We start from the raw sequence: 11,805 nt of genomic DNA on the forward strand, positions 1-11,805 counted from the left end.
CAAGTCATGGCGTTGCGGGCTGCGGCCTTGGCATTTCTTTATTTCCCAGGCCCTGTTAATCTCATTACTGATTCAGCCTGTGTGGCAGCCCTCCTTTCCCAGTTGGAGCTGGCTGTCCATGGCCGTATCACCCATCCTAAGCTTTTTGGCAATTTTGACTGTAGTTCGGGAAGGGATTTGGAAACGCCGTTCTCCATTCTATGTTATGCATGTTACAGCCACACTTCCCTACGCGGTTCTGCAATCGATGGCAATGCTGGAGTTGATGCTCCAGGTTCTGTGGCTCTGTCGGTGCCTGTTCCTGAGGCCCACCTGCAGGTCGTGTTAGCCCACCAATTTTATCATCAGAATTGGCGATTCTTGTACCAACAGTTTGGCCAAAAGAGTCTCTCTCAGGCTGCTGCACGCAGCATTGTTGCAGCCTGTCCAGCCTGTCCAAACGGTATCCCCGTGCCCCGTTTTGGAGTTAATGGCAGAGGCCTTCAAGCTTTCCAACGCTGGTGTTACAACAGATGTAACTCATTACAATGCCGGTGGGGGATCCCCAGCAATTTGGTATTCCCCATTCCCCTGCGGGCCAAGCCATCGTTGAATGCATGAATGATACTCTTAAACGCCTGCTTGAAAAACAGAAAAGGGGAATGAGGGGAATGACCCAGAGGCACGTTCCGAGAAAGCATGCTATATTTTGAACTTTTTGAAAATCTCTGTCGACCGTGCGGTGCCTCCCATTGTACGATATTTTGTGTCAACTGGTGACAAGCAGCAAAAGCACCAAGGTGTCTTAGTACGCGGGAAAGACCCTCATACCAGGCATTGGTCAGGACCGCATGGATTGTTAACTTGGGGGAGAGGTGATGCTTGTGTTTCTACAGATGAAGGTCTGCGATGGGATACCTGCTCGCTGTGTGCGGCCTGAGCTTAGCGTGCCGGACCGTGGGAGCGCTGCTGCCGCCAGTCAACCCAACAACTGATGTGTGGGTCTCCTTAGCACAGCAACTGAACACATCCTGGCTTGGTGTGCCCTTCCTGACTTGCAAACAAGTGAATGTATGTGGGGAATGAAGAATCTTACTGAAAGCCTTGATATCGGGGACAAGGGATTACCTCTGTATGATGTTAATGCAAAAGAAGCTGATATTGTTTGCGCTTTGAATGTCGATAGTTGTCTTTATGTAGATGCTAACGTAGTAGGAGGCTACGATGGGACCACGACACCCACATAAATCAACACGTGAACATGTTGATAAGCATAATGCGCTTAAACGCAATATAGCTTTGGATGAAGCAGGTAATGATGTAGTTGATTTATGGAACTGACGGGAACGTATTGCAGTGGTTCTTCTCTTCTCCGGAGTAACAGCAGGGAAAGCATTCAAGAGTTAAATCACCTTGTTTGTTAGGCAGTTAAGAACGTGAGTCAAATTGGCCGCTATTACATACAAAACAGAGCAAGTATTGGCTTTTTGTTGTTGGCTCAAGGACATGGCTGTGAGGATTTTGATGGTACATGCTGCGCGGATTTTAGGCGCCCCATTGCAGCAACATGTTATCAAAACCTGAGAAAATGTCAGCCTTTTTGGCATCCATTCACTCAATTGGCAGTATCGTTTGTTTGCTATTGCCTTGGTTGCCGTCATGTTTGCAAGGGCCCTGCAGAACATGGAAAACCCGGTACTAGCTGTTCAAAAAAAAAAAAAAGGGGGGGGGGAGGGGGAGGGGGAGGGGGAGGGGGGCCCCGGTAATTGTAGAATCGTACGGAACAGAGACAGTGGGATAATGTGAGGTTGTGGCCTTGCTTTGGCGATGTGCAGCTGAGATCCTGCAGCAAAGAGTTCATAACTTTGAGGGAGTATGAGAAGAAACTAGGATGCAACAGAAACAAAGGAGGAATGTGATCTCACCTCTAGAAGATAAGGAAACAGCATGAACAGTAGAGAGTAGCCTAGAGTGAAGAGCGCTAAGGAACGTGTTGTATGAATTTGACTGATCGCTCAAACTCTATTCATAAGCAGCTTGCAGAGTTGAGAAAAAACGTACAGGCCATCAAGGCTGAGAACGGGTTAACGGACTGGCTACAGGGTTTAGGAATTACTGGAGGGTTAAAAGACTTGTTTCTGCGCGGGTTAACGATGTTATTTGCCATTGTAATCTCTTTGGTGATAATGGGCTGCGTGTGGAATTGCTTTATGAGAATGATGAACAGATTGATAAAAGGGGTCTGGATCGCTCAAAAACAAAAAGGGGGATTTGTGGAGTGGCTGGAAGACAACGGACATATTATGAGCAGTGCAGACCACGTAACTTTGTTGGAATAGCAGGCCGAGCAGGCCGCAGCTGTAACAAGCTGCAGGTGTTGTGAAGGACATATGCAAGGCCAAGAGAGACAAAGAGACTGTGTACTCGCCAGAGAGATAAGAGAGCTGGACAGAAAGGTGAGGAAAAACCGGATGCCTGCACAAGGGGGGAGCAGCGTGTGGGCACCACACTGGGACCAATCCTAGGGGAGGTGGAAGCGTGTGAACGAGTCGTTTTAACCGATCGCCTTTTCCATACCAAAGCCTGCGTAGAGTGTGTATTTTTAGCTGGGGGTATAAATGGCTGTGAGTCTGTTAAGAGCATCTGTAGAGTATGAATTGCTGTGTATCCCTTAATAAAGTGGCACCAACTTGATCACATTGGTCGTATCAGTTGTGTCCGAGCCTTCTGCGTCAACAGGGTAGTGCCACTGGCTCTGCCATCACACCAGGCCAGTGGTGTGGGACACAGTAGAGGGAGCCCGGGGTAGAAGAGGCGCTGCATGACAGCGACAGCAGCGGGGCCTGTGCAGGCTGGTGCTCCCTTGGCAGAACATCTGCGCTCGCCCTGCGGTAGAGGACGGGGAAGAGACAGAAGGCTGTTGCCCTGCAGTGCTCATGCACATGTGCAAGCCCACGTGTGCAGGTCCAACTTCTGTTAGTGAGGACTGGCAGGTTTCTTGGACAGGCACTGGGAAGGCAGTCAGGTGTCGGGTGGCCTGAGGGTCCTGACCTCTTCTTCCTCAGCCAAAGTGCCGCGAGTCCCAGAATCACACAATGGTCGTTGTTGGAGGGAACCTCTGGAGATTATCCAGTCCAACGCCCTGCAAAAGCAGGCTGTGCTAGAGCAGGTTGCACAAAATCCTGTGCAGGTGGTGCTGGAATGTCTCCAGAGGCCTCTCTGGGCAGCCGGTGCCAGTGATCTTAAGCTGGAGTGCTGTGCAAGGGTCCCTGTGCTGGTGGGGGGCAGTGCCTGGGCTAGCTGCAAGATCAAGGCACTGCAAAGGGGCAAGGAGATGATGAGCACAACAAGCCCATGCCACGCTCCCTGCCTCCCCACGTGACGGTGCCTGTGCCCAGGTCCCTGGTGGCTGTGGAGGCCACCTGGCACTGGGCACCCTTTCCCCTGGCTACCCGGAGGCTGCCTTAGGCTCTCTCTAGTCCACTCAGGCCCCCTTCTGAGGCCTTCGTTGCACCCCAGACCCCTCTGCAGAGCCTCAAGCCCTCAAAAAAAGCCCACCGGACGGGGGGCCTGGTCCCCTAGTCTCGACCATTCCACTCGAGTCCCCGCGGCACCTCTCCATAGGGGTCTGGTATGCCCCAGGCCTCCGGTTGCTCCTCTAGCGTGGCCGCTACTACAGCCAGGAGGCAGCCAGGGAGGGGGGCAACTGCCGAGCAGCAGCAGCAGCAGCCTCTTTGCTCCCACTCAAAGCTCAAGGCGCTCCCTGCAGCCACTGCAGCCGTAGGCTTGGGCTTGGAAACGTGGTGCAGCTGTGAAAGCAGAGCAGCCTGGGGAAGCCCAGGAACTCCGTGGCGTGAGCAAAGGCCCCAGCTCGTGGATTTCCCCTGAAGCCCAGCTGGCCCTGAGAGGCCACTTTCAAGCTGGTTTGCGCCTGGTACAGAAGCCCACAGGGATGCCAGCAGGAGCCAGCCCAAGGCATTCTCTGCTTCCAACTGCCACCCCCAAGGCCCTGAGCCCTCCTATGACCTGCCTGCCTTCCTTCCACTGTTCCCTCATGCTTCTCTCGGAGCAGGCAGAGCTTCAGCCCTTTGCGGTGACCCTTTGTGCCCGACTTGGCAGCCTGCCTCCTTCGGCAGGTGCCGGCTCTGGAAGTCCTTGCCTCGCACAGGAGACTGCAGTGCACTGGCGCATGGTTAGCCATGCCAACGGAAACACTTTATTGCAAGAAGGCAGCCTGCTGAGTTCTGCCGTTGTGAGCAGCGCGGGCAGGACAGAGCAGGCCTTTGTCACTGAGGCTGCCTTTCATCAGCAGGGATTGCCCCAGCAGGAAACGGTCGTCGTGCGCTGCAGCCTGCCCTGCATGCTCCTCACAGTGCTGCTCCAAGCTATTTCGCCCTTAGGTACTGCAGGAGCTCCTGCAGCCGAGTAAAGAAGTCCAGCAGCTTCTGGACTGGAAACGGGCAGGGTGGAAACCGGCTCGATTCTGTTGGCCTTGGCCTTGGCCTTGGCCTTGGCCTCTGAACGGGGGTGTAGGTGAAGACTGGCTGTGGCCTTGCAGTAGTGGTTACTGCTGGGCGCAGGCCCATCTGCGCCAGGATCCAGTCGTAGAAGTGCTGGGTGGAGGTGTAGACTCCGGGCTTCCTTGCTCTCGCACAGCCCGTCCCCCAGCTGGTCACGCCAACAAGCCAGAAGTAGTCGGCGCTCTTGTCTTGGCACACGAGAGGCCCACCGCTGTCCCCCTGCAGCACAGGAGAGAGGACGAAGGGGTTGTTGGGTGGCCACCGTCAGCCCGGTGGCTGGCTCCTTCTCTCTCACGGCACCTGCCAGAGCTGCATTCAGTGGCCAGCCAAGCTCTGTAGAAGTTTGCCTGGCAGGGGGCGGTGGGCCTGTAAGGCAGGGCTCGCTCTCACCGCTCTTCACGGTGGTGGTGAAGGTGTGTCAGACGGCTGGGATGGTGGAGCTGTGGGCTGCCAAGGGCACCGCGTGGGCCTTCTGGGCAGCGTGCCAAGCCTCTGGGACAAGGCGGGCAGGCCCTGGGCAAGGGCCTGCCCATGGGGAAGGGCGGGTAAGGCCCTCAGCGGTGGGGACCCAGCCATGGGAGTGTGAGTGGCCAGCAAAAGGCCGTGATGGCGCACGTTTGGGCGGTTGTGGCGGGGCTGCCTGTGCTGCCGGGGCTTGGCTTGTAGCACGCTCCTACCTGGCAGGTGTCGATGCCGCCCTGCGGATAGCCAGCACACATGTTGTGGGTGTGGATGGCCCCCCTGTACCAGCCGCTGCTGTTACAGACCCTGGCATCAATGAGGTGGACCTGGGCCTCCTGCAGCACGTATGCCGATCCTCCAGCTGTGAAGAGCACAGAAAGGAATGAACACCCAGCCGCTGATTGCCAGTTCTCCTCCCGCGTCTGGCTGAAGCGCTCCCCCGGGGCTCGGCTTTGCATGCCGACAGGCGCTGGACCGCTCTTGCCTTTCTGCCTTGCTCTGGGTCAATGGCTCCGGCCCCTCTCTGGAAGAGAGAGGCATATGCCCCCACAGCCTGACACTGGCTTTCGCCTCTGCCGTCAGGAAGCGCATCCTCCTTCCCCAAGCTGGCCAAGCTTGCACTGGCACCGCCACTGCGTTTGGGCCACTCACCTCTTGCTTTCCTGGCACCCCAGCCACTGACGTAGCAGGCTGTCAGCTCTGAGACTCTCAGCGAGGCGTCGGGCACACAGGCAAGCTGTACGTAGCTGTTGCACTGGACAGGCTGGTCCAGCTCCAGCAAGGCAATGTCGTTCCTCTGCGTGACGTTCCAGTAGTGCTGGTGAACCAGCAGCCGCCTGACGGCGCGCACCTGAGCCTCAGGGCCCAGCTGAGTCAGCTGGGTGGCACCGAGCACCACGCGCAAGACGGTGATGTCCCTGGAAGGCAGATGGAGAGAGGGCTCAGAGGGAGCGCAGCCACGTGCTGCAGCAGCCCGGCACTTGCCCTGCCTTCTGCTCGACGAGGGAGAGAGGCAAGCAGCGCTAGGGAGGCTGCGACTGCCCTCGCGTGCCTTGGGCTCAAGCAGCGTTGAGCGGCAGGCTGCTGGGAAGCAGTGGCACGAGCCCAGCCTTCTCCTGAGCAGCCCCTCGGCGGGGCTCCGGAGTGCCCAGGCACTGGGCGTCCTGCAGGGCAAGGGGACGGCAGTAGCACGTGCCGCTGTGCTCAGGGCACCTGCTAGTGTTGTGGGGCTAGCCCCGAGCCCTGGTCCTCCTTACCTGACCTCGATGAAGCAGTGGGCTGCTGTGAGGACCCACTGTGGGCTGATGAGGGAGCCCCCGCAGATGTGCGCCGTGCCTCCTTCCACGAGAGCCTGGATGCTGACGATCCAGGGCCAGGCCCCCGGCAGGGCATCTGTGCCACCCACGACGCGCGACATGCCGTAGTGCAAAGCCATGGGACGAAGCCCGCAGCTCCCTCTGTAACCAGAAACTCCTTACTGTGCTGCTGGGTGGCTTGCGCCGTTGCGGCTGAAGGCCAGCCGTCTTCCCTCCCCACAAGGCATGGCCAGACGGGCCGAGGAAACCCGTGGGGCCAAAACCCGCTCCCCTCGCCCCGCTTTCTGCTTCAGCCCGCAGACCAGTTGTGCCGGCGGCCTGGCTGCTGTCAAGGCACTGAGCCTCCCACATGGCTTTCAGGAACCTGGGGGGTGGCCACGGGGGACAAGCAGGCCCCCTCCAGTGAAGCCCACAAGGCTTGCCCAACTCCCTCCCAGAGCCTCGGGCCACTTACCCACAGCTGTCCCATGTGCCGTGCACAGGACAGCACACGGCCAGCAGGACAACGAGGAGACGCAGAAAATCCATCGCTGCCAGTGACATGTGGCAGCTGCAAGGACGAGGGCTTGTCGCCACCAGTACGGCTGCCGACGGACTGCCCGCAGGATTCCCGTTGCCCGGGGTTCCCTTGGACGTGGGACTGATGTCACAGAGTGCCTGGTTCCGGGTGCTGGGCGTGGTGGTGTCGGGGGGGGGGGGGAGGGGGTGGGGCAGGGGGGGTGGGGCGGGGGGGTGAGGGTAGGGAGGGGAGGCAATAGGAGGGGTTCCAAGCAGGAGTGGAGGCAGAAGCTGGGATCACTTTGCCTTTGCAGTCTATGAAATCTGCTGGTTTGATGGTACGAACTTGTTACTGAATTGATCGTAAAAATCCCCAAAAGATATTTAGAGTGGACTGGAGGTGTTCCACATGTTGTGATAGCCCCTGTACAACAATTTTGCGCTGAATGGGCGCTGTCAGGCTCTACTGCCCTTCAAGTGGCTCTTGGCAATTTTCAAGGGCAAGTTCAGTACCATCATCCACCTCATCCACTTTGGGCAATGACTGTAGATCTAACTTTGCAGCCACGGCAACTGAGTTGGAGACCACCAATCAAAGGTGATACGGTATTTACAGATGGGTCTGGAAAAGTGGGAAAAGCCGCAGTGGCTTGGAAAAAAATGGGCAATGGCCTTCCCAAATTGTGCATCAGGAAGGATCATCGCAAGTCATGGCGTTGCGGGCTGCGGCCTTGGCATTTCTTTATTTCCCAGGCCCTGTTAATCTCATTACTGATTCAGCCTGTGTGGCAGCCCTCCTTTCCCAGTTGGAGCTGGCTGTCCATGGCCGTATCACCCATCCTAAGCTTTTTGGCAATTTTGACTGTAGTTCGGGAAGGGATTTGGAAACGCCGTTCTCCATTCCATGTTATGCATGTTACGGCCACACTTCCCTACGTGGTTCTGCAATCGATGGCAATGCTGGAGTTGATGCTCCAGGTTCTGTGGCTCTGTCGGTGCCTGTTCCTGAGGCCCACCTGCAGGTCGTGTTAGCCCACCAATTTTATCATCAGAATTGGCGATTCTTGTACCAACAGTTTGGCCAAAAGAGTCTCTCTCAGGCTGCTGCACGCAGCATTGTTGCAGCCTGTCCAGCCTGTCCAAACGGTATCCCCGTGCCCCGTTTTGGAGTTAATGGCAGAGGCCTTCAAGCTTTCCAACGCTGGTGTTACAACAGATGTAACTCATTACAATGCCGGTGGGGGATCCCCAGCAATTTGGTATTCCCCATTCCCCTGCGGGCCAAGCCATCGTTGAATGCATGAATGATACTCTTAAACGCCTGCTTGAAAAACAGAAAAGGGGAATGAGGGGAATGACCCAGAGGCACGTTCCGAGAAAGCATGCTATATTTTGAACTTTTTGAAAATCTCTGTCGACCGTGCGGTGCCTCCCATTGTACGTTATTTTGTGTCAACTGGTGACAAGCAGCAAAAGCACCAAGGTGTCTTAGTACGCGGGAAAGACCCTCATACCAGGCATTGGTCAGGACCGCATGGATTGTTAACTTGGGGGAGAGGTGATGCTTGTGTTTCTACAGATGAAGGTCCGCGATGGGATACCTGCTCGCTGTGTGCGGCCTGAGCTTAGCGTGCCGGACCGTGGGAGCGCTGCTGCCGCCAGTCAACCCAACAACTGATGTGTGGGTCTCCTTAGCACAGCAACTGAACACATCCTGGCTTGGTGTGCCCTTCCTGACTTGCAAACAAGTGAATGTATGTGGGGAATGAAGAATCTTACTGAAAGCCTTGATATCGGGGACAAGGGATTACCTCTGTATGATGTTAATGCAAAAGAAGCTGATATTGTTTGCGCTTTGAATGTCGATGGTTGTCTTTATGTAGATGCTAACGTAGTAGGAGGCTACGATGGGACCATGACACCCACATAAATCAACACGTGAACATGTTGATAAGCATAATGCGCTTAAACGCAATATAGCTTTGGATGAAGCAGGTAATGATGTAGTTGATTTATGGAACTGACGGGAACGTATTGCAGTGGTTCTTCTCTTCTCCGGAGTAACAGCAGGGAAAGCATTCAAGAGTTAAATCACCTTGTTTGTTAGGCAGTTAAGAACGTGAGTCAAATTGGCCGCTATTACATACAAAACAGAGCAAGTATTGGCTTTTTGTTGTTGGCTCAAGGACATGGCTTTTAGGATTTTGATGGTACATGCTGCGCGGATTTTAGGCGCCCCATTGCAGCAACATGTTATCAAAACCTGAGAAAATGTCAGCCTTTTTGGCATCCATTCACTCAATTGGCAGTATCGTTTGTTTGCTATTGCCTTGGTTGCCGTCATGTTTGCAAGGGCCCTGCAGAACATGGAAAACCCGGTACTAGCTGTTCAAAAAAAAAAAAAGGGGGGGGGGGGGGAGGGGGAGGGGGAGGGGACCCCTGGTAATTGTAGAATCGTACGGAACAGAGACAGTGGGATAATGTGAGGTTGTGGCCTTGCTTTGGCGATGTGCAGCTGAGATCCTGCAGCAAAGAGTTCATAACTTTGAGGGAGTATGAGAAGAAACTAGGATGCAACAGAAACAAAGGAGGAATGTGATCTCACCTCTAGAAGATAAGGAAACAGCATGAACAGTAGAGAGTAGCCTAGAGTGAAGAGCGCTAAGGAACGTGTTGTATGAATTTGACTGATCGCTCAAACTCTATTCATAAGCAGCTTGCAGAGTTGAGAAAAAACGTACAGGCCATCAAGGCTGAGAACGGGTTAACGGACTGGCTACAGGGTTTAGGAATTACTGGAGGGTTAAAAGACTTGTTTCTGCGCGGGTTAACGATGTTATTTGCCATTGTAATCTCTTTGGTGATAATGGGCTGCGTGTGGAATTGCTTTATGAGAATGATGAACAGATTGATAAAAGGGGTCTGGATCGCTCAAAAACAAAAAGGGGGATTTGTGGAGTGGCTGGAAGACAACGGACATATTATGAGCAGTGCAGACCACGTAACTTTGTTGGAATAGCAGGCCGAGCAGGCCGCAGCTGTAACAAGCTGCAGGTGTTGTGAAGGACATATGCAAGGCCAAGAGAGACAAAGAGACTGTGTACTCGCCAGAGAGATAAGAGAGCTGGACAGAAAGGTGAGGAAAAACCGGATGCCTGCACAAGGGGGGAGCAGCGTGTGGGCACCACACTGGGACCAATCCTAGGGGAGGTGGAAGCGTGTGAACGAGTCGTTTTAACCGATCGCCTTTTCCATACCAAAGCCTGCGTAGAGTGTGTATTTTTAGCTGGGGGTATAAATGGCTGTGAGTCTGTTAAGAGCATCTGTAGAGTATGAATTGCTGTGTATCCCTTAATAAAGTGGCACCAACTTGATCACATTGGTCGTATCAGTTGTGTCCGAGCCTTCTGCGTCAACAGGGTAGTGCCACTGGCTCTGCCATCACACCAGGCCAGTGGTGTGGGACACAGTAGAGGGAGCCCGGGGTAGAAGAGGCGCTGCATGACAGCGACAGCAGCGGGGCCTGTGCAGGCTGGTGCTCCCTTGGCAGAACATCTGCGCTCGCCCTGCGGTAGAGGACGGGGAAGAGAGAGAAGGCTGTTGCCCTGCAGTGCTCATGCACATGTGCAAGCCCACGTGTGCAGGTCCAACTTCTGTTAGTGAGGACTGGCAGGTTTCTTGGACAGGCACTGGGAAGGCAGTCAGGTGTCGGGTGGCCTGAGGGTCCTGACCTCTTCTTCCTCAGCCAAAGTGCCGCGAGTCCCAGAATCACACAATGGTCGTTGTTGGAGGGAACCTCTGGAGATTATCCAGTCCAACGCCCTGCAAAAGCAGGCTGTGCTAGAGCAGGTTGCACAAAATCCTGTGCAGGTGGTGCTGGAATGTCTCCAGAGGCCTCTCTGGGCAGCCGGTGCCAGTGATCTTAAGCTGGAGTGCTGTGCAAGGGTCCCTGTGCTGGTGGGGGGCAGTGCCTGGGCTAGCTGCAAGATCAAGGCACTGCAAAGGGGCAAGGAGATGATGAGCACAACAAGCCCATGCCACGCTCCCTGCCTCCCCACGTGACGGTGCCTGTGCCCACGTCCCTGGTGGCTGTGGAGGCCACCTGGCACTGGGCACCCTTTCCCCTGGCTACCCGGAGGCTGCCTTAGGCTCTCTCTAGTCCACTCAGGCCCCCTTCTGAGGCCTTCGTTGCACCCCAGACCCCTCTGCAGAGCCTCAAGCCCTCAAAAAAAGCCCACCGGACGGGGGGCCTGGTCCCCTAGTCTCGACCATTCCACTCGAGTCCCCGCGGCACCCCTCCATAGGGGTCTGGTATGGCCCAGGCCTCCGGTTGCTCCTCTAGCGTGGCCGCTACTACAGCCAGGAGGCAGCCAGGGAGGGGGGCAACTGCCGAGCAGCAGCAGCAGCAGCCTCTTTGCTCCCACTCAAAGCTCAAGGCGCTCCCTGCAGCCACTGCAGCCGTAGGCTTGGGCTTGGAAACATGGTGCAGCTGTGAAAGCAGAGCAGCCTGGGGAAGCCCAGGAACTCCGTGGCGTGAGCAAAGGCCCCAGCTCGTGGATTTCCCCTGAAGCCCAGCTGGCCCTGAGAGGCCACTTTCAAGCTGGCTTGCGCCTCGTGCAGAAGCCCACAGGGATGCCAGCAGGAGCCAGCCCAAGGCATTCTCTGCTTCCAACTGCCACCCCCAAGGCCCTGAGCCCTCCTATGACCTGCCTGCCTTCCTTCCACTGTTTCCTCATGCTTCTCTCGGAGCAGGCAGAGCTTCAGCCCTTTGCGGTGACCCTTTGTGCCCGACTTGGCAGCCTGCCTCCTTCGGCAGGTGCCGGCTCTGGAAGTCCTTGCCTCGCACAGGAGACTGCAGTGCACTGGCGCATGGTTAGCCATGCCAACGGAAACACTTTATTGCAAGAAGGCAGCCTGCTGAGTTCTGCCGTTGTGAGCAGCGTGGGCAGGACAGAGCAGGCCTTTGTCACTGAGGCTGCCTTTCATCAGCAGGGATTGCCCCAGCAGGAAACGGTCGTCGTGCGCTGCAG

At 55.7% G+C, this 11,805-nt stretch overlaps 1 protein-coding gene across 1 annotated transcript; it reads right to left on the bottom strand.

Annotated features, from left to right (window-relative positions):
• Positions 1-4,364: 4,364 nt before the first annotated feature.
• LOC130142672 (acrosin-like) lies at positions 4,365-11,656 on the bottom strand. The gene is made up of 5 exons (XM_056324981.1): positions 11,490-11,656; positions 6,218-6,418; positions 5,595-5,878; positions 5,177-5,316; positions 4,365-4,718 (listed from the first exon to the last, which is right to left on the bottom strand). The coding sequence occupies exons 1-5, from the start codon at positions 11,654-11,656 to the stop codon at positions 4,365-4,367; spliced, it is 1,146 nt and encodes a 381-aa protein (XP_056180956.1).
• Between the last annotated feature and the right edge of the window lie 149 nt (positions 11,657-11,805).

Source organism: Falco biarmicus, chromosome Z, assembly GCF_023638135.1.
Source record: "Falco biarmicus isolate bFalBia1 chromosome Z, bFalBia1.pri, whole genome shotgun sequence".
NCBI classification, from domain to species: Eukaryota; Metazoa; Chordata; class Aves; order Falconiformes; family Falconidae; genus Falco; species Falco biarmicus.

Bases quoted from the DNA above. Each gene is read 5' to 3' on its own strand.
- LOC130142672 (XM_056324981.1), bottom strand. From the start codon at position 11,656: ATGGCTAACCATGCGCCAGTGCACTGCAGTCTCCTGTGCGAGGCAAGG. The intron at 6,419-11,489 runs GCAGGCAGGTCA...TTCTGGTTACAG, and splicing joins GAGGAAACAGTGGAAGGAAG to AGGGAGCTGCGGGCTTCGTC. The intron at 5,317-5,594 runs GTGGCGGTGCCA...TCACAGCTGGAG, and splicing joins AGGTGAGTGGCCCAAACGCA to GATCGGCATACGTGCTGCAG.